General features: G+C 55.1%; 1 protein-coding gene across 1 annotated transcript; it reads left to right on the top strand.

Annotated features, from left to right (window-relative positions):
* Positions 1-403: 403 nt before the first annotated feature.
* Positions 404-12,767, top strand: pygo2 (pygopus homolog 2 (Drosophila)). The gene is made up of 3 exons (XM_078431945.1): positions 404-855; positions 9,224-9,288; positions 11,528-12,767. The coding sequence occupies exons 1-3, from the start codon at positions 801-803 to the stop codon at positions 12,629-12,631; spliced, it is 1,224 nt and encodes a 407-aa protein (XP_078288071.1). The 5' UTR covers positions 404-800; the 3' UTR covers positions 12,632-12,767.
* The last annotated feature ends 11,102 nt before the right edge of the window (positions 12,768-23,869 follow it).

Below are 23,869 nucleotides of genomic sequence, written 5' to 3'. Positions count from 1 at the left end.
GATGGACCACTCGACCCGAAAATCCCGTCGCACGTCAGTGACGTCATTTTAGTAGCCAGAAACTTGCAGAGATTTAAAAAGAAAAACGAAAAAAGAAAAATAAATCTGTGAGTTGATAGATTCGGCATTTTAAATGGTATCCTCACACATACTGTTCCCCCAAAACACTGATTACACTGCGAGGGGCATAGTTTTGCTTACTAAAATGGCGGACTCCTTTGCGTGCAGTACAGGCGTTCAATGGAGTGTGGGGAACGGGTCACGTGGTGAGTTCGGTCACGTGTGCCTGTGGGGGAGGTGGGCGGGGCGCCTGGAAACCGTCTCGTCGTACTGTGACTGGGAGGGAGGGAGGGAGGGGCGTCTGGACACCGGCGCGGGGTTCTGTGACTGGGGGAGGGGGAGAGAGAGCGAGAGCGAGAGAGAAGACGGGCGTTTGAATTGGTTGTGGCGGTTGGTCGCGCGCGCGGGCGGGGAGCGGACGGGAGCGGGAACGCGCGGGCACGCGGGCAGCGGGAGCGCGCGTCGAGGCGGAGGCGGAGCCGCGGCGCCGGGATGGGCCGGTGGCTGACGGGGGAGTCTCCGCCGCCGCCGCCGTCGCCGCCGCCCGGCCTGAGGCCCGAGGCCCAGCCGCCGCCGCCGCCACCACCGCCCCCGCCGTGGTGAAGTTGGGCCGCAAGCGAGGAGGAGGAGGAGGAGGAGGAGGAGGAGGAGGAGGAGCGGGCGGAGTCACCGCCGCCACCACCGCCACCACCACCACCACCACCGCCGCCCGGCCCCGGGCCCGCAAACAGCCGGGGGACATGGCGGGGGAACAGGACAAGGAGGCGCCGGCGCCCGGGCACAAGAGGAAGAGCGGTGAGGGGGGGGGGGGGGGGGTGAGGGGAGTGTGTGAGGGGTGGGGGGATAGTGTGAGGGTTGGGGGGTGAGGGGAGTGTGTGGGGTGTGAGGATAGTGTGAGGGTTGGGGGGTGAGGGGAGTGTGTGGGGTGTGAGGGGTGGGGGGTGAGGGGTGTGTGAGGATAGTGTGGGGGGGTGGGGTGTGAGAGGGAGGGGGTTTGTGGGGGGTGAGGGGAGTGTGTGGGGTGTGAGGATAGTGTGAGGGTTGGGGGGTGAGGGGAGTGTGTGGGGTGTGGGGGGTGAGGGGTGTGTGAGGATAGTGTGGGGGGGTGGGGTGTGAGAGGGAGGGGGTTTGTGGGGGGTGAGGGGAGTGTGTGGGGTGTGAGGATAGTGTGAGGGGTGGGGGGTGAGGGGAGTGTGGGGAGTGTGTGGGGTGTGAGGATAGTGTGAGGGGTGGGGGGTGAGGGGAGTGTGTGGGGTGTGAGGATAGTGTGAGGGGTGGGGGGTGAGGGGAGTGTGTGGGGTGTGAGGGGTGGGGGGTGAGGGGTGTGTGAGGATAGTGTGGGGGGTGGGGTGTGAGAGGGAGGGGGTTTGTGGGGGGTGAGGGGAGTGTGTGAGGGGTGGGGGGGATGTGAGGGAAGTGTGTGAGGGGTGGGGGGAAAGTGTGAGGGTTGGGGGGTGAGGGGAGTGTGTGAGGATAGTGTGAGGGGTGGAGGGTGAGGGGTGTGTGAGGATAGTGTGGGGGGTGGGGTGTGAGAGGGAGGGGGTTTGTGGGGGGTGAGGGGGGTGTGTGAGGGTTGGGGGGGTGAGGGGAGTGGGTGAGGGGATAGTGTGAGGGGTGTGTGAGGATAGTGTGGGGGGTGGGGTGTGAGAGGGAGGGGGGGGTGAGGGGAGTGAGGATAGTGTGAGGGGTGGGGGGTGTGAGGGGAGTGTGTGAAGATAGTGTGAGGGGTGGGGGGGGGTGAGGGGTGTGTGAGGATAGTGTGGGGGGTGGGGTGTGAGAGGGAGGGGGAGTGTATAAGGGTAGTTGAGGGGTGGGGGAGAGTTTAGATTAATGGGAGGGGGGTGAGGGGGAGTAGTGTGTGGGGTGAGGGGGTAATGTGTGGGGAGTGAGGGGAGTAGTGTGAGGGGGAAGGGAGGGGAGTGTAATAGGGTGACGTGGGGGAAGGGGTAGAGTGGGGGAGTGGTGTGAGGGGGGGTGGTTTGTGGAGTAAGGGGTGGGGGAGAGCGAGGGGTTGGGGTTTTGAGTGAAGGGGGTGGTGTGTGAGGGGTGAGGGTGGGGGGGGGTGTGAGGGGGGCAGGAGGGGAGGGAGTGTAAGGGTAACATGAGGGGTGGGGGGGAGAGTGGGTTAACTTGAGGTGAGGGGGAGTAGTGTGAGGGTGAGGAGGTGTGGGAGGGGAGGGGAGTCTATGGGTAGTGTGAGGGGTGGGGGGAAGTTAATGGGAGGGGAAGGGGTGAGGAGTGTATACGGGTAAAGTGAGGGGTGGGGGGGAGAGTGGGTTAATGTGAGGGGTGGGGGGAGTGGTGTGTGAGGGGGAGGGGAGTGTATAATGGTAACGTGAGGGGTGGGGGGAGAGTGGGTTAACTTGAGGGGATGGGGCGGGGGGGGTGGGGAGTGTATGGGTAGTGTGAGGGGTGGGGGGAGTTTAGGTTGAGGGGAGGGGTGTGTATACGGGTAACGTGAGGGTTGGGGGAGAGGGTTAATATGAGGGGAGGGGGTGAGGGGAGTGGTGTGTGAGGGTGGGGGGTGGTGTGTGAGGAGGAGGGGAGGGGAGTGTAAGCGGGTAACGTGAGGGGTGGGGGAGAGGGTTAATATGAGGGATGGGTGAGTGGTGTGTGTGGGGGGGGGTAGTGTGTTAGGGGAGGGAGGGATGGGGTGGGGGTTGTGTAGGGGTAAAGTGAGGGAGTAGTGGGAGTGTTATGAGGGGTGGGGGTAAAGTGGGAGGGTTGGGGGGAGGGGAGGGGAGTGTATACGGGTAACGTGAGGGGTGGGGGGAGAGTGGGTTAATATGAGGGGGTGGGGGGAATGTGAGGGGTGAGGGGAGTGTATAAGGGTAGTGAGGGGGCGGGAGGGGCGTGTATAAGGATGACGTGGGGGTGAGTGGGTTAATATGAGGGGATGGAGGCAGGGGGGTGAGGGGAGTGTATAAGGGTGGTGGGGGGGTGAGGGGGCTGGAGGGGAGTGTATAAGGGTGACGTGGGGGGTGAGTGGGTTAATATGAGGGGATGGGGGCGGGGGGTGAGGGGAGTGTATAAGGGTAGTTGAGGGGTGGGGAGAGTTTAGGTTAATGGGAGGGGTAGGGGGTGAGGGGAGTATATACGGTTAACGTGAGGGATGGGGGGGAGAGTGGGTTAATATGAGGGGAGGGGGTGAGGGGAGGGGGAGTGTGTGGGGGGGAGAGGGGGGGTTAATGTGATGGGGGTAAAGGTGGGGGGAGGGGGAGTGAAGGGTGAGGGGAGTGTATAAGGGTAACATGAGGGGTGGGGGGGAGAGGGTGGGTTAATGTGAGGGAGGGTTAATGTGAGGGAGGGAGGGTAGGTAGTGTGTGAGTGGGGAGGCGTATTGTGAGGGGAGGGAGGGATGGGATGAGGGGACTACTCCCCACACATCAAGATCCCCTCTCATCCTTGTGGGGAGTGTTGGTGCTTCAAAGGGGTGGTGGGCTGTGGGGACGGTGAGGGTGGGGGTGAGGGTATTGTGCGGGTGGGGCGTGAGGTGACGGTGGGAGGCTGGGGTTGGGGTCTGGCGGAGGGGTGGGTGTCAGGTTGGATGGGGTTAGGGGTCGGGGGGGGTAGGGGAATGAGAGGGGGGTCTGGGGAAGGTGGGGTATGGGTCGCTGGGGGTAAAGTGTGTGGCAGGTGGTTGTGTTCATGGAGAAGGGGGCGATGGCAGAAGGAGAGGTGGGGTTTGGGTCTTGAGGTTGTGGGGGGCTGGAAGGGGGCAGTGGGTGATTGCAGGGACATGGTTGGGATTGTGGGGGTCTTGAGGTTGGAGGTGGATGTGGCAGAACTGGGGTGGGTGGGGGACTGAGGGTAGGAGCAGACACGAGAGTCATAGAGTGATACAGCGTGGAAACAGCCCCTTCAGCCCAACTCGCCCACAAAGTTACCCCTCGGATTTCTATTAAATCTTTTCCCCTTCACCTTGAACCCATGTCCTCTGGTCCTCGATTCCCCTACTCTGGGCAAGAGACTCTGTGCGTCTACCCGATCTATGCCTCTCATGATTTTGTACAGCTCTATAAGATCGCCCCTCATCCTCCTGCGCTCCAGGGAAGAGTCCCAGCCTGCTCAACCTCTCCCTGTAGTTCACACCCTCTAGTCCTGGCAACATCCTCGTAAATATTCTCTGAACCCTTTCAAGCTTGACAATATCTTTTCCTATAACATGGTGCCCAGAACCGAACACAATATTCTAAATGCGGTCTCACCAAGGTCTTGTACTAGAGGATCAGGGGAAAGGGCAGGTCTGGGGGAGCGAGATTGTAAGGGGATAGGTAGAAAATAGGTACAGGAGTAGGTCATTCAGCCCTTCGAGCCAGCACCACCATTCAATATGATCATGCCTGATCATCCAGAATCAGTACCCCGTTCCTGCTTTCTCCCCATATCCCTTGATTCCCTCAGCCCCGAGAGCTCAATCTAGCTCTCTCTTGAAAACATCCAGTGAATTGGCCTCCACTGCCTTCTGTAGCAGAGAATCCCACAGATTTCCAACTCTGGGCGAAAAAGTTTTTCCTCATCTCAGTCCTAAATGGCCCACCCCTTATTCTTAAACTGTGACCCCTGGTTCTGGACTCCCCCAACATCGGGAACATATTTCCTGCATCTAGCCTGTCCAATCTTTTAAGAATTTTATTATATGTTTCTATAAGATCCCCTCTCATCCTTCTAAATTCCAGTGAATACAAGCCCATTCCAGTGAATACAGACCCATTCTTTCATCAGACGTCAGTCCCGCCATCCCGGGGATTAACCTGGTGAACCTACACTGCACTCCCTCAACGGCCAGAATGTCCTTCCTCAAATTAGGAGACCAAAACTGCACACAGTACCCCAGGTGTGGGTCTCACCAGGGCCCTGTACAACTGCAGTAGGGCCTCCTTGCTCCAAAACTCAAATCCTCTTGCAATGAAGGCCAACATGCCATTAGCTTTCTTCACTGCCTGCTGTACCTGCAGGTAGGACTGGAGGGGGTTGGGAAAGGTGAGTCAGTGCGGAAGGATGTGGACCCTTGAGGGGGAGTGGGTCAGCACCATGAGGTCAGGCAGGGAGTGGTCGGGTTTGATGGGACCGGGGTGGGAGATGGGCATGAGATGGGGATGGGGATGGGGCAGTTGAAGGGGCAGCGAATCAGACCTGCATCTGGAGAAGAGGATTGACTTTGGTTCTAGTTTAGAAACAGAAAATAGATGCAGGAGGAGGCCACTCGGCCCTTTGAGCCTGTACGCACCGCCATTCATTGTGATCATGGCTGATCATCCACAATCAGTAACCCATGCCTGCCTTCTCCCCATATCCCTTGATTCTGCTAGCCCCAAGAACTCTATCTAGCTCTCTTTTAAATCCATCCAGTGAATTGGCCTCCACTGCCCTCTGTGGCACAAATTCATAACTCTCTGGGTGAAAAAGTTTCTTCTCGCCTCAGTTTTAAATGGCCTCCCCTTTATTCTTAGAGTGTGGCCCCTGGTTCTGGACTCGCCCAACATTGGGAACATTTTTCCTGCATCTAACTTGTCCAGTCCTTTTATAATTTTATACACCTCTATAAGATCCCCCTCTCATGCTTCTAAACTCCAGTGAATACAAGCCCAGTCTTTCCAACCTTTCCTCGTATGACAGTCCCGCCATCCCGGGGATTGGCAGTGACCCATCGCATGGTACCATTGCACCACGCTGGTGCTTGGTGTGGTTTGGACAAGCCCGGGGGTCATAGGTGGACAGGTAGTGTTAGTGTTTGAGTTTACTTCATTGTTAAGTGACTCGAGGAACAGTGAAAAGCTTTTGTTGCGTGCGAACCAGTCAGCAGAAAGACAATACATGATCTCGAGCCGCCCACAGTGTACAGATACATGATAAAGGGCAAACCGTGAATAATGTTAAGTGCAAGGTAAAGTCTGATCGAAGATCATCAGAGGGCCTACAGTGAGGTTGATAGTAGTTCAGGACATTGGTAGGACGGTTCAGTTGCCTGATAACAGCCGGGAAGAAGCTGTCCCTGAATCTGGAGGTGTGCGTTTTCACGCTTCTGCACCTCCTGCCCGATGGGAGAGGGGAGAAGAGGGAGTGACCGAGTGTGAGACTGGTCCTTGATGATGCTGCTGGCCTTGCCGAGGCAGCATGAGGTGTAGATGGAGTTGATGGAAGGGAAGTCGTGTGACGGTCTGGGCTGCGTCCACAACTCTCTGCAATGCCTTGCCGTCTTGGATGGAGCTGTTGCCAAACCTTGCTGTGATGCATCCCGATAAAATGCTCTCCTCGGCGCATCTGTAGAAGTTGGTGAGAGTTGCTGGGGACATGCTGAACCTCCTGACCCTTCTAAGAAAGTAGAGGCGTTGGCGTGCTTTCTTGGCCATCGCTTAGATGTGGCTGGTCCAGGACAAGTTGCTCCTAGGAACTTGAAGCTTCCCACCACCTCTACTTCAGCCCTGGCAATGTATGTGTACCACTTCACTTCCTGAAGGGATCACAAAATGCTGGAGTAATGTGGATATGTGTGAGGTTATCCACTTTGGTGGTAAGAATAAGAAGGCAGATTATTATCTGAATGTTGTCAAGTTAGGAAAAGGGGACGTACAACTAGATCTGGGTGTCCTAGTGCATCAGTCTCTGAAGCATGCAGGTACAGCAGGCAGTGAAGAAAGCCAATGGAATGTTGGCCTTCATAACAAGGCGAGCGGCACGGTGGCGCAGTGGTAGAGTTGCTGCCTTACAGCGAATGCAGCGCCGGAGACTCAGGTTCGATCCTGACTACGGCGCCGTCTGTACGGCGTTTGTACGTTCTCCCCGTGACCTGCGTGGGTTTTCTCCGAGATCTCCGGTTTCCTCCCACACTCCAAAGACGTACAGGTATATAGGCTAATTGGCTGGGTAAATGTAAAAATTGTCCCGAGATAGTGTTAGTGTGCGGGGATCGCTGGGCGGCGCGGACTCGGTGGGCCGAAGGGCCTGTATCTCTAAATCTAAAATCTAAAGAGGAGTTGAGTATAGGAGAAAAGAGGTCCTTCTGCAGTTGTACAGGGCCCTAGTGAGACCACACCTGGAGTACTGTGGGCGGTTTTGGTCTCCAAATTTGAGGAAGGACATTCTTGCTATTGAGGGCGTGCAGCCTAGGTTTACTAGGTTAATTCCCGGAATGGCGGGACTGTCATGTGTTGAAAGACTGGAGCGGCTAGGCTTGTATTCACCGGAATTTAGAAGGATGAGAGGGGATCTTATCGAAACGTATAAGATTATTAAGGGGTTGGACACGTTAGAGGCAGGAAACATGTTCCCAATGTTGGGGGAGTCCAGAACCCGGGGTCACAGTTTAAGAATAAGGGGTAGGCCATTTAGAACGGAGATGAGGAAAAACTTTTTCAGTCAGAGATTTGTAAATCTGTGGAATTCTCTGCCTCAGAAGGCAGTGGAAGCCAATTCTCTGAATGCATTCAAGAGAGAGCTAGATAGAGCTCTTAAGGATAGCGGAGTCAGGGGGTATGGGGAGAAGGCAGGAACGGGGTACTGATTGAGAATTGAATGGCGGTGCTGGCTCGAGGGGCTGAATGGCCTACTCCTGCATCTATTGTCTATTGCCTGCTTCTACACTGTATGACTCTGACTCTCGATCCTGAGATTAGTTTAATGGAGACACAAGGACCTGGCATATGCTGGGTTACAAAAAGCAAGGACACAAAGTACTGGAGTCACTCAGCGGCTCAGGCAGCATCTCTGGAGGACGTGGATGGGTGACGTTTCGGGTTGGGACCCTTCTTCAGAATGATGTTTCGTGGTCCTATCCGAAACGTCACCTATCCATGAACTTCCTGACCTTTGTGTCTTTTTCCGAGATTAATTTGTGTTTTAACCATCTTAACCAACCTGATCTCCCGGTGGCTCAGCACTTCAACTCCCCGTCGCATTCCCAATCTGTCCTGGGCTGCCTCTATTGTCAGAGTGAGGCCCAGCGCAAATTGGAGGAACAGCACCTCATATTTCGCTTGGGTAGTTTACACTCCAGCGGTATGATCATTGACTTCTCTAACTTCAGATAGTCCCTGCTTTCCCTCTCTATCCCCTCCCCCTTCCCAGTTCTCCCACTAGTCTTCCTGTCTCCGACTACATCCTATCTTTGTCCCGCCCCGTCCTCTGACATCAGTCTGAAGGGTCTCGACCTGAAACGTCACCCATTCCTTCTCTCCCGAGATGCTGCCCGACCCGCTGAGTTACTCCAGCTTTTTGTGTCTACCTTTGATATCGACCAGCATCTGCAGGTTTTTTTCCGACACTATTAATTTGAGTTTAGTTTACAAATTAGCTTTAGTTGTGTGCTAAAAAAGCTTTAGTTGTGTGCTAATCAGTCAGCAGGAAAACAATACGTGATTACAATCAAGCCATCCACAGTGTATAAATACATGGTAGAGGGACTGACGTGAATAATGTTTAGTGCAAGATAAAGTCCAATCAAAAATAGTCCGAGGGTCTCCAATGAGGTAGATGGTATCTCAGGACTGATCTCTAGTTGGTTGTAGGATGGTTCAATTGCCTGATTAACTCTACATCATGTTCTGCACGGACATAATGGGCTGAAGGGGCAGCTCTTGCGTTCCAAAGAGACCCTTCGGCCCGTCACACCCATGCTGACCTTGTGGCGTACCAGTTCCAGAGACAATTATTCACAAAATGCTGGGGTAACTCGGCAGGTCAGGCAGCATCTCAGGAGAGAAGGAATGGGTGACGTTTCGGGTCAAGACCCTTCCTCAGACTGATCAGTCTGAAGTTTGTGGATCAGTCTGAAGAGGGGTCTCGACCCGAAACGTCACCCATTCCTTCTCTCCTGAGAAGCTGCCTGTCCCGCTGAGTTACTCCAGCATTTTATGAATAAATACCTTTGATTTGTGCCGACATTTGCAGTTATTTTCTTACAGTTCCAGAGACAATGTCCAGTGTTCGCAATGGGGTAGAGGTAAATGGGACAGGTTGTACAAGGGCAGTTCAGAAGCCTGTTAACAGAGCTGTTCCTGAGTCTGGTGGTGTGCGCTTTCCAGCTTCTGCACCTTCTGCCGGGCGGGAGCGGGGAGCAGGAGGGATGACTGAGGGCGTGATGGTTTTGTAGCGGGCTGGGCTAACACCGCGAGAGCTAGAGATGCCGTACATGGAGATGCTGACGTCTGTTTGTCTCGGCTAGGTACTAATGGTGGTGGGACCCAGCTCAAGAGCCCGGAGAAGAAGAAAAGGAAGCCCACCGCACAGGTACCACAGCACTCTTTCACACCTTGTTTAGTTTCGTTTAGAGATACAGCACGGAAACAGGCCCTTTTGGCCCACCGGGTCCACGCCGCCCAGCGATCCCCGCACACTAACACCATCCTACACCCGCCAGGGACAATTTTTACATTTGCCGAGCCAATTAACCTGCAAACCCGCACGTCTTAGGAGTGTGGGAGGAAACCAAAGATCTCGGAGACAACCCAAGGGGCGGCACAGTGGCGCGGCGGTAGAGTTGCCGCCTTACAGCGAATGCAGCGCTGGAGACGACTCAGGTTCGATCCTGACTACGGGCGCCGTCTGTACGGAGTTTGTACGTTCTCCCCGTGACCTGCGTGGGTTTTCTCCGAGATCTTCGGTTTCCTCCCACACTCCAAAGACGTGCAGGTCTGTAGGTTAATTGACTGGGTAAATGTAAAAATTGTCCCTAGTGTGTGTAGGATAGTGTTAATGTACGGGGATCGCTGGGCGGCGCCGACTCGGTGGGCCGAAGGGCCTGTTTCCGCACTGTATATCTAAATCTAAAATCCGTACAGACAGCACCCGTAGTCGGGATCGAACCCGGGTATCTGGCGCTGTGAGGCAGCAACTCTACTTGCCACACCTGTCTGCGCTCACCTCCAACCTCGCCCCATCGCGCGTCCCAATAGACGTGCGGTTTGTCGATTAATTGGCCTCTGTGAAATTGCCCCTATTAACGCGCAGGGAGTGGATGAGAAAATGGGGTAACAGAACGGTGGCGCAGCAGTAGAGTTGCTGCCTTAGCCCCAGAGACCGGGGTTTGATCCCGACTACGGGCGCTGTCTGTACGGAGTTTGCACGTTCTCCCCGTGACCTGCGTGGGTTTTCTCCGCGATCTCCCGTTTCCTCCCACACTCCAGAGACGTGCAGGTTTGTAGGTTAACTGCTTTCGGTAAAATTGTAAATTGTTCCTAGTGTGTAGGATTGTGCCAGTGTGCGGGGTAATCACTGGTCGGCGGGGATTCGATGGGCTGAAGGGCCTGTTTCCGCTCTAGATCTCTACAGTCTGCTCTGTCTAGACCTTTCATTATCTGGTAGGTTTCAACGAGATCCCCCCTCACCTTGCTAAACTCCAGCGAGTACAGGCCCTGAGTCGTCAAACGCTCATCGTTTATCGAAGATAGACGCAAAATGCTGGAGTAACTCAACGGGTCAGGCAGCATCTCGGGAGAGAAGTGATGGGTGACGTTTCAGGTCCAGGCCCTTCTTCAGTCTGACCCGAAGGGTCTTCACCCGAAATGTCACCCAATCTTCAGACTGAAGAAGGGTCTCGACCCTAAACGAGATCAGTCTGAAGAAGGGTCTTGACCCGAAAGGTCACCCATTCCTTCTCTCCCGAGATGCTGCCTGGCCCGCTGAGTTACTCCAGCATTTTGGGTCTACCTTCGTGTTTAACCAGCATCAGCAGTTTTTTTCCCTGCTCAAAATGCTGGAGTAACTCAGCGGGGGGCAGCATCTCTGGAGAGAAGGAATGGGTGACGTTTCGGGGCGAGACCCTTCTTCAGACTGATGAGGTTTTGCGGTCGCAGCTCCGAGACTGTGGAACAGCATCCATCTCCCCATCAGAACTGCCCCCTCCATCAACTCCTTTAAGTCCAGGCTCAAAACCTATTTCTACTCCCTAGCGTTTGAGGCCCTCTGAGTCAAGTCAATTTTATTTGTATAGCACATTTAAAAACAACCCACGTTGACCAAAGTGCTGTACATCAGTTCAGGTACAAAGAACGAACATACAATGGCATAAAAGCTGTGAACTGTTTATGTATAAGAAAATAACTGCAGATGCTGGTACAAATCGAAGGTATTTATTCACAAAATGCTGGAGTAACTCAGCAGATCAGGCAGCATCTCAGGAGAGAACGAATGGGTGACGTTTCAGGTCGAGACCCTTCTTCAGACTGATGTATGTTTATGTATGTGCTGTTTATGTATGTACTGTTATGTTTGTGTGCCATTGTATGTTCGTTCTTAGTACCTAAACTGATGTTCAGCACTTTGGTCAACGTGGGTTGTTTTTAAATGTGCTATACAAATAAAATTGACTTGACTTGAATTGACATTCCTTCTCTCCGGAGATGCTGCCCGTCCCGCTGAGTTACTCCAGCATTTTGTGTCTAACGTTGCCTGCTTTGTGTATTGTAAAATATGAATGTATTCTGCTGCTGCCACCTAACCGTCGTCTCTCTCTGTCTCTCTCCCACAGGCGGCTCAGTTCTCCCATCTCTCCGAGTTCGCTCCTCCGCCCACCCCCATGGTCGACCATCTCGTGGCCTCCAACCCCTTTGACGACGACTTTGCGCCGCTGAAGGGCGCGGTGGGGGCTCCGGGGCCTTTCTTTGGCAACCCGGCGCCGTACGCGGGCTTCCGCCCCCAGTCGGCCATCCCGCCCCACCTGCACCCGGCCTTCAGCCCCGGCCCCCAGCCCCTACGGCGCCAGCACTTTGCCGCCAACCCCCAGCTGGCCGGCGGCTTTGGCATGCCCCAGAACCCCGGCTTTGCCCAGCCGGGCGGTATGAACTTCGGCGGCCCGCCCTTTGCCCAGGGCTTCAGCCCGCCACCTCCTCCCGGGCAGCCTCTCCACCCCGGAGCCCCCTCCCTGGGCCCGGGAGGTCCGGTGCCCGGCCCCGGCGCCAACTTCAACCCCATGATGCCGCCCAACATGGGCCAGCCGCCGCCCGGCCCCGGGCTCAACCCGTCCGCCGTTCCCCAGCTGGCACAGAAATTCGTCCAGGTGCCCGGCCCCTTCGCCCCCAGCCCGGCACCAAGGCCCAACCAGAGCTTTGTCAAGGGCCCCGCTCCACAGAACCACCCGGCCAACTCCGTCTCCGCCGCCTCCTTCCCCAGCCCCGACCGAGGCTTCCCGCCGCCCGAGGACGGAGCCAAGACTTTCAGCCGCCCCGGCAACGCGTTCAGCCAGGCCGCCGAGCACGCCGCCTCGCCCGCCGCCGTCAATGGCAACCCCGCGGCCTTCGTGCCGGCCGGCGGGACCAGGGCGGCCGACGTTGGCCACGCCACCTTCCCCCAGCTGACCAAGAACCCGGCCGCCCACCGGCCCCCCTCCGACCCCGTCTACCCCTGCGGCTTCTGCCTGAACGAGGTGAACGACGACCAGGACGCCATCCTGTGCGAGGCCTCCTGCCAGAAGTGGTTTCACCGCGAGTGCACCGGCATGACCGAGACGGCCTACGGCCTCCTCACCACCGAGACGGCCGCCGTCTGGGCCTGCGACTTCTGCCTCAAGACCAAGGAGATCCAGTCGGTGTACCTGCGCGAGAACCTGGGCCAGCCGACCGTGGCCGACGGGTGAGCGGCACGGCACGCCCACCGCTGACTACCCGCCACGGACCCCCGGCACCGGGGGCAGAACGCTGGCGGGGACCGACGCTCGCCCGCTCGGCCTTGTTTAGCCGCGACTCTCGGCTCCCGGCAACGTTGCAGAACTTCAGACCGCTCTGCCCCTCTCTGGGCAGCAGCAGCGGATTTTTATATTGTTCTTGTTGTTTGTTTGTCATTGGGAAGGTGCGCAATGAGTATGTGTGTGTCACTCTCTGTCCCCCTCTCTCCCACTCTCCTCACTCTCCCTCTCCTCACTCTCTCTCCCCCTCCCTCTCTCTCCCCCTCCCTCTCCACTCTCTCCCCTCCCTCTCTCCTCACTCTCCCTCTCTCCCACTCTCCTCACTCTCCCTCTCTCCTCACTCTCCCTCTCTCCCACTCTCCTCACTCTCCCACTCTCCCACTCTCCTCACTCTCCCACTCTCTCACTCTCCCACTCTCCTCACTCTCCCTCTCTCCTCACTCTCCCTCTCTCCCACTCTCCTCACTCTCCCACTCTCTCACTCTCCCACTCTCCTCACTCTCCCTCTCTCCTCACTCTCCCTCTCTCTCCCCCTCTCTCCTGCTCCTCACTCTCTTTCTCTCCCCTCTCACTTTCTCCCCCTCTCACTTTCTCCCCCTCTCACTCTCTCTCCTCCCCCTCCTCTCTCTCCTCCTCCTCTCTCTCCCCCCCCGCCTCTCTCTCCCCCCTTTCTCTCTCCCCCCTCCCCCTCTTATACACGACACAAGCTGGAGTTCCGGAGTAAGGGGGGCAATTCTCTGAATTGATGCCTGGTGTGAGCACTGGTGCGCCGTGCCGGGTGTTGTGGGAGGGGTGCCGTGCCGGGTGTTGTGGGAGGGGTGCCGTGCCGGGTGTTGTGGGAGGGGTGCCGTGCCGGGTGTTGTGGGAGGGGCACCATGCCGGGTGGTGTGGGAGGGGTACAGTGCCCGGGTGGTGGGGGAGCGGTGCCAAGATAGCTGTGGAATTGACCCATGTATCTACCCAAGGACAGATGATCAGGGTGGATGCAGCACACACTGGAGTTGCTTCCAGTGTATTTGTGAACCATGTGGTGACACAGAACCTTCCGGAGAGCTGGCGAGATCTCCACGAAGATCTCTAGATGCACGGTGCTGGAGTAACTCAGCGGCTCAGGCAGCATCTCTGGGGAAGCCTTCTTCGGAAACGTCGCCCGTGCGCATTCCCCAGTGACGCTGCCTGGCCCCGCTCAGTTCCTCCAGCAGTTTTGCGCCTGTCTTTGGTGTGAACCAGCATCTGCAGTTCCTTTCCTTCCGTCTCGCCTTTCTGTGTTGCTGCAGAGTGGCGGATTGCACCAGTCCTCGAGACCATTCAAAAACGGTCAATCACGGGCATTGTTGATCTCCTTAACACTTTCCCATCCCTCTGGGCTACCCTCTCTGGTGAAGTTACGCGATCTTATGGGGGTAAGAAAGACCTCCCTTCCCTTCCCTGCCCTCCCCCCCCCCCGCTTTCCCCAGCTCACAAGAAACCTCGATTTGTTGTTCAATCTTATAGGAGGGGGGGGAACAACTTGGCAGGAACCTGGGGGGGGGGGGGTGAGGGAGCTGTCTGTCCCCACACAAAGTCCCAGCGACCGAGTTCTCTGAGAGAGAGAGAGAGAAGGAGAGAGAGAAGGAGGGCGGAGTGCTCTCTGCAGCCGTAAGCCGAGAAAGAGACGTCCATTAGTTTCATCGGGCAGAGGAGGGGGCTTCAAATGAATGCAGAAACCAAAGTTCACTTCAGTTTATTGTCACGTGCAGCAACCGAGATGCGGGGTAAAGCATGCTAACCGGCCAGCGTCTGGCAAATGCACGAATACAATCTCGCCCGTTTACATCATAAGGCGATCTCGCCGTTTACATCATAAGGCGTTTAGCATAAGGTGCCTCCGGTGAAGTCCGATCGGAGATAGTCCGAGAGTATCACAAAATGCTGGAGTAACTCAGCGGGTCGGGCAGCATCTCAGGAGAGAAGGAATGGGTGACATTTCGGGTCTCGACCCGAGACCCGAAACGTCACCCATTCCTTCTCTCCTGAGATGCTGCCCGACCCGCTGAGTTACTCCAGCATTTTGTAACGCCTTCGATTTGTCCCAGCGTCTGCAGGTATTTCCCTACACAAAGATAGCCCGAGGGTCACCATCGAGGTCGATGGTAGTTCAGGGCTGCTCTCTGGTAGGTGGCAGGATCTGATTCAAGGTAGGCTCAAAACGCTGGAGTAACTCAGCGGGACGGGCGGCATCCCTGGAGAGAAGGAATGGGCGACGTGTCGGGTCAGTCTGAAGAAGGGTCTCCACTCGAAATGTCCCCCTCCCTCCTGTCCAGAGATGCTGCCCGTCCCTGCTGAGTTACTCCAGCATCTGCAGCTCCTCCCTGCATGTTTTGCCCGGGTCGAGGTTCCGCGTTGAAGGCCAGCCTCGTGCGTTGGCGCCCTTCCCCGTTTTGCCGGGCTGTCCTTGTCCTCCCAGTGCCCGGGGAAAGTCAAGAGAGTGTCCCGACGCCTGGTAAAATCCCGACGCCATTCTACCCTCGAGGTCGGCGGGCCCGTTGAGACACACCGGCCCTCCGCGGTTGACCACTGCCGCATGTCTTTCACTTGTGGTGGTGACGGCAAAGTCTTTCCCCAAAACTACCTCATTGTGATTGGGGAGAAGAAAAAAAGTCTGGGTTTTTTCTTCTTTTTTATAAAGATAAAGGTCTCTTTTTTGGTACAGAATCCATTACGGTGGCGCTTAATCCTGACGCCCTTCAGCCAAACAACAATATATGCTCTAGTTGTGTGTATTATATATTGTGATGATTAATGTACTGGATATATTTCTATCAGTTGTGTTGTTGTAATCCTTTTTTTAAATGGTCTCCCAATGATTTCTGGAGAGTTGACTTGACCTGAGGTTTTTTTCTAACTGTGTTTATAAGTTCTTAAGTCATAGGAACAGAATTAGGCCATTCTGCCCATGTCTTCATATCCTCTCATCCTCCTGCGCTCCAAGGAATCCAGTGGAACCCTGCCCCAACCTCTCCCCATAGCTCAGACCTCTCGAGTGGAACCCTGCCCCAACCTCTCCCCATAGCTCAGACCTCTCGAGACCCAGCTACACATCCTCCCTGCATCCTTTTCTCGCACGTTCTGGCAGCGAACAGGAGCCATTCGGCCCATCGAGTCTACTCCGCCATTCAATCGTGACCGATCTATCTCCCCCTCCCAACCCCATTCTGCCTTCTTCCCACAACCCCTGACACCCGCACTGATCAAGAATCTGTCAATCACTGCCTTAAAAATACCCACTGGCTTGGCCTCCACATCCGCCTGTGGCAAAGAATCCCACAGATTCACCACCCTCTCGCTGAAGAAATTCCTCCTCATCTCCTTGCGGATGATACGTCCTTTAATTCTGAGGCTGCGCCCTCTGGTCCTGGACTCTCCCACCTCTCCATCATGGCTGATCTATCTCTCCCATTCTCCTGCCTTCTCCCCGTAATCTTTGAGGTTGTGGTTAGTTGGGTGAGGTGATGATATCTGTGAAGGCACATTCCCCCCTCTCCTCTCTTCCCCCTTCCCCCCCTATTATTTAGAGAGACTGTGGTTCTGAGCACCATTGAGCTCAGCCTTTCACCCAGTCTTGAGTATTTTGCCAGTATCTATTTGTAAGCGCGTGTGTGTGTGTCTAATGGGTGTTATTTTTCACGTTATCTCTGCCTTGCCTCCCAAATCTACACCTACCCCCCCAAAAAAACCAAAATCTGTACGTGCGCACACACTACCACTCCCCAGGGGGGTGGGGATCAGTTGTCGAGAGGTAGAAATATAGAAAATAGGTGCAGGAGGAGGCCATTTGGCCCTTTGAGCCAGCACCGCCATTCATTGTGATCATGGCTGATCGTCCACAATCAGTAACCCGTGCCTGCCTTCTCCCCATATCCCTTGATACCACTAGCCCCTAGAGCTCTATCTAACTCTCTCTTAAATCCATCCAGTGATTTGGCCTCCACTGCCCTCTGTGGCAGAGAATCCCACACATTCACAACTCTCTGGGTGAGAAAGTTTCTCCCCACCTCGGTTTTAAACGGCCTCACCTTTATTCTTAGACTGTGTGTGGCCCCTGGTTCTAGACTCCCCCAACATTGGGAACATTATTCCCGCCGATGTCCAGCAGCGGGGTCAAAGGTGCTGGCCGCCACCCTTCAATGGGGAAGAAAGAGCAGGCAAAGTGCGGGCAGCGGGCGAGACTTAGCGGGACTCAGTGCGGAGGGCCAAGGCAGCTGCCGGCCACAGGCAGACTTGTCCCGTCTGATGGTGATCTCCGGAAAGAAGTATCTCAAAAGTGCTGGCAATTGGATGGGGAAAGGGGGGAGTGGAGGATCTTGCCAGAATGGCCCAGCTTTTCCAACCTGGTATCTGCCGTCCCTGTCTCGTGGTTCCCAGCCATGAAATGCTGTGGCGCAGCAGTAGTGCTGCTGCCTCCCAGCGCCAGAGACCCGGGGTCCATCCTGCTGACTGCGCGCGGTTTGAACCTTCTCCCCGTGACCACGGCGGTTTTAGACAACAGACAATAGGTGCAGGAGGAGGCCCCTAGAACTCTATCTAACTCTCTCTTAAATCCATCCAGTGGATTGGCCTCCACTGCCCTCTGTGGCAGAGAATCCCACACATTCACAACTCTGGGTGAAAAAGTTCTCACTCCAGTTTTAAATGGCCTCCCCTTTATTCTAAGACTGTGTGTGGCCCCTGGTTCTGGACTCCCCCCAACATCGGGAACATGTTTCCTGCCTCTAACGTATCCAACCCCTTAATAATCTTATACGTTTCGATAAGATTTCCTCTCATCCTTCTACATTCCAGTGTATACAAGCCTAGTCACTCCAGTCTTTCAACATATGACAGTCCCACCATTCCAGGAATTAACCTAGTAAACCTACGCTGCACTCCCTCAATAGCAAGAATCCAGGCGTTACTGAATGTGAACTTGTAATCTGCCTCTTTGCTGTGGTAATGGGAAATCAAGCCACCACAAAGTGTGTGTGTGTGTGTGGGGGGGGGGGGAGGTGGCGGGAGGTGACAGTCTTGTCAAGCATGCAGTCTTTAGACTCGAGATACAGCGCAAAAACAGGCCCTTCGGCCCACCGAGTCCGCACTGACCAGCGATCACCCCGTACACTAGCACTGCCCCACACACTAGGGCCGATTTACAATTGTTATACCGAAGCCAATTAACCTACAAACCCGCACGTCTTTGGAGCGTGGGACAGAACCAGAGCACCCGGAGGAAACCCACGAGGTCGCCGGGAGGACGCACAAACTCTGCACAGGCAGCAGCCTGGCTCGGTCACCTGTCCAGGCCTCCAGTTATGAATCCAGAAGCAACTTGACTCTTCGCACCCAATGCAATAAGAAAAGCTGGAGTAACTCAGCGGGTCAGGCAGCATCTCTGGAGAAAAGCGATCGGTGAAGTTTCACGTCGAGACCCTTCAGATTCCGATGAAAGGTCTCGACCACAAAACGTCACCCCAAGAGATGCTGCCTGACCCGCCGAGTTACTCCAGCATTTTGTGTTTGAACCAGCATCTGCAATTCCTTCCAATGCAATAAAGGGTATGTTCTCCAGAGATGTTGCCCGGCCCGCTGAGTTTCTCCAGCACGTTGAGTCTTATTTTCCAAACGAAGTGTGCACCTTTCCAAACTCCAGTTTCCAGTGAAATTTCTGCCGTTCCAATTTTGATTTTGATGACTTTTTTAAAAAAAATCCACAAACACTTTCGATTCCCCTCGGAGAAGGTGATACTCAATAGTGGGAGGTGGCTGGAGAGACTGGGAGTCAGTCCGCAGTGAGCTCCTCGGTCAGAACAATCTCGATTTTAACCTACAAACCCGCACGTCTTTGGAGCGTGGGACAGAACCAGAGCGCCGATTCTGAGCCAAATAAGGGACAGAGGGCCATTGATTTTGCCGGCACCCTCGGTTCCACAACCCCTGCCACCTCATCCAACCTGGGACCCAATTTTTGGGAGGGGGGGAATTTCCAAGTGTCCTATTGTAATCTTGTCCAGATTAAAGGGCCACCAGTTGCTGGAAACCAGCGGTGTACACAATAGACAATAGGTGCAGGGGGAGGCCATTCGGCCCTTCGAGCCTGTACGCACCGCCATTCAATGTGATCATGGCTGATCATTCTCAATCAGTACCCCGTTCCTGCCTTCTCCCCGTACCCCCCGACTCCGCTATCCTTAAGAGATCTATCTAGCTCTCTCTTGAATGCATTCAGAGAACTGGCCTCCACTGCCTTCTGAGGCAGAGAATTACACAGATTCATATCATATCATATATCTACAGCCGGAAACAGGCCTTGTCGGCCCTCCAAGTCCGTGCCGCCCAGTGATCCCCGTACATTAACACTATCCTACACCCACTAGGGACAATTTTTACATTTACCCAGCCAATTAACCTACATACCTGTACATCTTTGGAGTGTGGGAGGAAACCGAAGATCTCGGAGAAAACCCACGCAGGTCACGGGGAGAACGTACAAACTCCTTACAGTGCAGCACCCGTAGTCAGGATCGAACCTGAGTCTCCGGCGCTGCATTCGCTGTAAAGCAGCAACTCTACCGCTGCGCTACCGTGCCGCTCACAACTCTGACTGAAAAAGTTTTTCCTCGTCTCCGTTCTAAATGGCCGACCCCTTATTCTTAAACTGTGTGGCCCCTGGTTCTGGACTCCCCCAACATTGGGAACATGTTTCCTGCCTCTAACGTGTCCAACCCCTTAATAATCTTATACGTTTCGATAAGATCTCCTCTCATCCTTCTAAATTCCAGTGTATACAAGCCTAGTCGCTCCAGTCTTTCAACATACGACAGTCCCGCCATTCCGGGGATTAACCTGGTGAACCTACGCTGCACGCCCTCAATAGCAAGAATATCCTTCCTCAAATTTGGAGACCAAAACTGCACACAGTACTCCAGGTGCGGTCTCACTAGGGCCCTGTACAACTGCAGAAGGACCTCTTTGCTCCTATACTCAACTCCTCTTGTTATGAAGGCCAACATGCCATTGGCTTTCTTCACTGCCTGCTGCACCTGTACTTTGCAAACTCAGCATGCACGGGTGTCATCTCTATCGACTTTGTGTTTTGGCAACTTATTTTTAAATAATAAACCTTTTGTGCGTACATCTGTCTGAATGGCCTCCTGTCAATGGCTGTGTTCTAGTCGTGCCTTATGCTTGCTGGGGCCTTGTTCCATCGAGTGCTGCACACGTTTCTGTCATTCTGTAATAGACAATAGGTGCAGGAGTAGGCCATTCGGCCCTTCGAGCCAGCACTGCCATCCAATGGACAATAGGTGCAGGAGTAGGCCATTCGGCCCTTACAGCTAGCACTGCCATTCAATGGACAATAGGTGCAGGAGTAAAGCCATTCGGCCCTTCCAGCCAGCACTGCCATTCAATGGACAATAGGTGCAGGAGTAGGCCATTGGGCCCTTCCAGCCAGCATCGCCATTCAATGGACAATAGGTGCAGGAGTAGGCCATTCGGCCCTTACAGCTAGCACTGCCATTCAATGGACTAGGTGCAGGAGTAGGCCATTCGGCCCTTACAGCTAGCACTGCCATTCAATGGACTAGGTGCAGGAGTAAGCCATTCGGCCCTTCGAGCCAGCTAAACAGTTCCTGCTTTTTCCTCCATTTCCCCTTGGTTCAGTTAGCCCTAAGAGCTAAATCTTACTCTCTTTTGAAAACATCCACTGCCTTCTGTGGCAGAGAATTCCACAGACTCACAACTCTCTGGGTGGGAAAAAAAGTTCTTCCTCATCTCAGTCCACTCCTTCCTAAACGAACATCCTTTAATTCTGAGGCTGTGCCCTCTGGTCCTAGACTCTCCCACTAGTGCCTTGCACTGTCCTGTACGTTTCAATGAGGTCCCCCCTCATCCTTCTAAACTCCAGCGAGTACAGGCCCAGTGCCCACAAACGGTCATCGTACGTCAACCCGCTCATTCCTGGGATCGTGGGCTTGGCGTGATGAAAGGCATTTTGCTTGGATGTTGTGAAGATATGGGGCCCAGTCAAGTTGTCCAGACGTGAGCTCCTGTTTCGAGATACAGCACGGGAACAGGCCCTTTGGCCCACCGAGTCCACACCAACCAGCGACCATACACGAACACTACCCTGCACTCTAGGGACACTTTTTAAAACAATTTTACCGATGCCAATTAACCTACAGACCTGTATGTCTTTGGACTGTGGAAGGAAAATGGTGACTACCCACGCGGTCACGGGGAGACCGTACAAACTCGGCGCAGACAGCGCCCGTGGTCAGGATCGACCTGGGTCTCTGGTGCCATCGGGCACCAACTCTTCAGATCCACATCGAAGCAATGGCCACTTCAGTGCGTCTACTTCCTTAGAAGGCTTAGGAAGTTCCGCATATCCCCAACAATAGGGGGTTGCCAACTTCCTCGTTCCCAAATAAGGGACAAAGGGTGACGTCACCGCCCCCGCGCCCCACGTGACCTCACCCAGCCAGCGGCCACGTGCTCCCGCTCCACCAATGGCCGCCGCCCGGGCCGGGAGGCGGGGTTGCTATGCAACCTCCGTTAGGTGGCTCCCGGGCTTCCGGGCCTACACTGTCTGGGCCTACAGCGTCCGGGCCTACAGCACCCCCGGGCCTACAGCGTCCGGGCCTACAGTGTCTGGGCCTACAATATCCGGGCCTACACTGTCTGGGCCTACAGTGTCTGGGCCTACAGTGTCCGGGCCTACACTGTCCGGACCTACAGCGTCCGGGCCTACAGCGTCCTGGCCTACAGTGTCCGGGCCTAGTGTCCGGGCCTACACTGTCCGGGCCTACAGTGTCCGGGCCTACACTGTCCGGGCCTATAGTGTCCTGGCCTACATTGTCCGGGCCTACAGTGCCCCCCGGGCCTAATACGGGACAAGGGCGGTCCCGTACGGGACAAACCAATGTAGCCCAACATAAGGGATGTCCCGGCTAATTCGGGACAGTTGGCAACCCTACCAACAACTCTCACCAACTTCTACAGATGCTTTACAGCAGGTTTGTGAACCGCTCCATCCAAGACCGCGGGAAATTGTGAAGTCGTGGCCACAGCTCGGACCGTCCCCCCTCGCCCTGAGGCCCTCCGATTTGTTCTGAACCTTCTCTTGTCCCTCATTTCCCTCCCCACCTGACGTCAGTCTGAAGAAGGGTCTCGACCCGAAACGCCGCCCGTTCCTTCTCTCCAGAGATGCTGCCCGACCCGCTGAGTTACTCCAGCACTTTGTGTCCATCTTCAGTGCAAACCAGCACCTGCAGTTCCTACACAGGTTTTGATAGGTAGACTTTCTGCTGGCTTTATCACACACACAGACACCCTCTCTCTCTCTCCCTCCCTCTCTCTCTCTCCCTCCCTCTCTGTTCCTCCCTGTCCCCCTCTCCCTCTGCCCCTCCCTCTGTCCCTCCCTTCCTCCCTCCCTCTACCCCTCTCTCTCTCCATTTCTCCCCTATCCCACTCTCCCACCCTCCCTCTCCCCTCCCATCCTTCCTCTCTCCCTCCCTCTCCCCCTCCCTTCCTCTCTCCCTCCCTCTCCCCCTCTCCCTCCCTATCTCTCTCTCCCCCTCTCCCTCCCTTCATCCCTCTCTCACCCCTCCCTCTCCCTCTACCCCTCTCTCCCCCTCCCTATCTCCCCCACCCCTCTCTCTCCCTCTCTCCCCTCCCTCCCACCCTCCCCCTCTCTCGCTGCCAGCCCGCTGCCTCTCCACCACCTCTGCAACCTGCTGCATTTAAACCCCCTGTCACATCCCCCACACATTCGCTCAGTAATCTCTCCGTCAGAGGTTTCAACTACATGGAGTTTGCAACGTTTACACTTCTTATGTTCAGTCTGTTTGTCAAATGGCTTTTTAAAAATTGTTTGTCTTCTAATTGTTGCTAAACATTTTAACTCCCCTTCCCCATTCCCACAGTATTCCCAATCCCACACCAGCGCCTTATTCCAACACCATCATCTCCCATTCCCATTCCCACACTGACTCCCCCATTCCCATACCGAAGCCCCCACCTCATTCCCATGCTAACCCCCATTCCCACTCCAATACCACCATTTCCCCTTCCCATTCCAGTACTGACCGTCCCATTCCCACAGTATTCCCATTCCCACACCAGCCGCCTCATTCCAATACCAACATCTCCCCTTCCCATTCCCACACTGACCCCATTCCCACACTAACTCCATTCCCATTCCCACACTGACCCCATTCCCACACTAACTCCATTCCCATTCCCACAGTGACCCCATTCCCATTCCCACACTAACTCCAGTCCCACACTGTTCCCATTCCCACACAGACCCCATTCCCATACTGTTCCCATTCCCACACTGACCCCATTCCCATACTGTTCCCATTCCCATACTGTTCTCATTCCCACACTGACGCCATTCCCATTCCCACACTGACCCCATTCCCATACTGTTCTCATTCCCACACTGACCCCATTCCCACACTGACCCCATTCCCATTCCTACACTGACCCCATTCCAATTCCCACACTGACTCCATTCCCATACTGTTCCCATTCCCATACTAACCCCATTCCCATACTGACCCCATTCCCATACTGACCTCTTTCCCATTCCCATGCCCACACCTACCCCATTCCCATTCTCACACTAACCCCATTCCCACACCACCATATCCCCTTCCCATTCCAACTCATCATCCTCCGTTTCCCATTCTCCGCCCCCCCCTCCCATCCCAATACCAACATCTCCCCTTCCCATTCCCACACTGACCCCATTCCCATTCCCACACTAACTCCATTCTCATTCCCACACTAACTCCATTCCCATTCCCACACTGACCCCATTCCCATTCCCACACTAACTCCATTCCCATTCCCACACTGACCCCATTCCCATACTGTTCCCATTCCCACACTGACCCCATTCCCATACTGTTCTCATTCCCACACTAACCCCATTCCCATTCCTATTCCCACTGTTCCCATTCCCACACTGACTCCATTCCCATACTGTTCTCATTCCCACACTGACCCCATTCCCATTCCCACACTGACCCCATTCCCATTCCTACACTGACCCCATTCCCATTCCCACATTAACTCCATTCCCATACTGTTCCCATTCCCATACTGACCCCATTCCCATACTGTTCCCATTCCCATTCCCACACTGTTCCCATTCCCACTAACCCG

Source organism: Rhinoraja longicauda, chromosome 44 (genome assembly GCF_053455715.1).
Source record: "Rhinoraja longicauda isolate Sanriku21f chromosome 44, sRhiLon1.1, whole genome shotgun sequence".
NCBI classification, from domain to species: domain Eukaryota; kingdom Metazoa; phylum Chordata; class Chondrichthyes; order Rajiformes; family Arhynchobatidae; genus Rhinoraja; species Rhinoraja longicauda.
This window is presented reverse-complemented; position numbering and strand designations above follow the sequence as displayed.

Coding starts and splice junctions, on each gene's coding strand:
- pygo2 (XM_078431945.1), top strand. CDS start 801: ATGGCGGGGGAACAGGACAAGGAGGCGCCGGCGCCCGGGCACAAGAGG. Junction 856..9,223: donor CGGGCACAAGAGGAAGAGCG/GTGAGGGGGGGG, acceptor TGTCTCGGCTAG/GTACTAATGGTGGTGGGACC. Junction 9,289..11,527: donor AAAGGAAGCCCACCGCACAG/GTACCACAGCAC, acceptor TCTCTCCCACAG/GCGGCTCAGTTCTCCCATCT.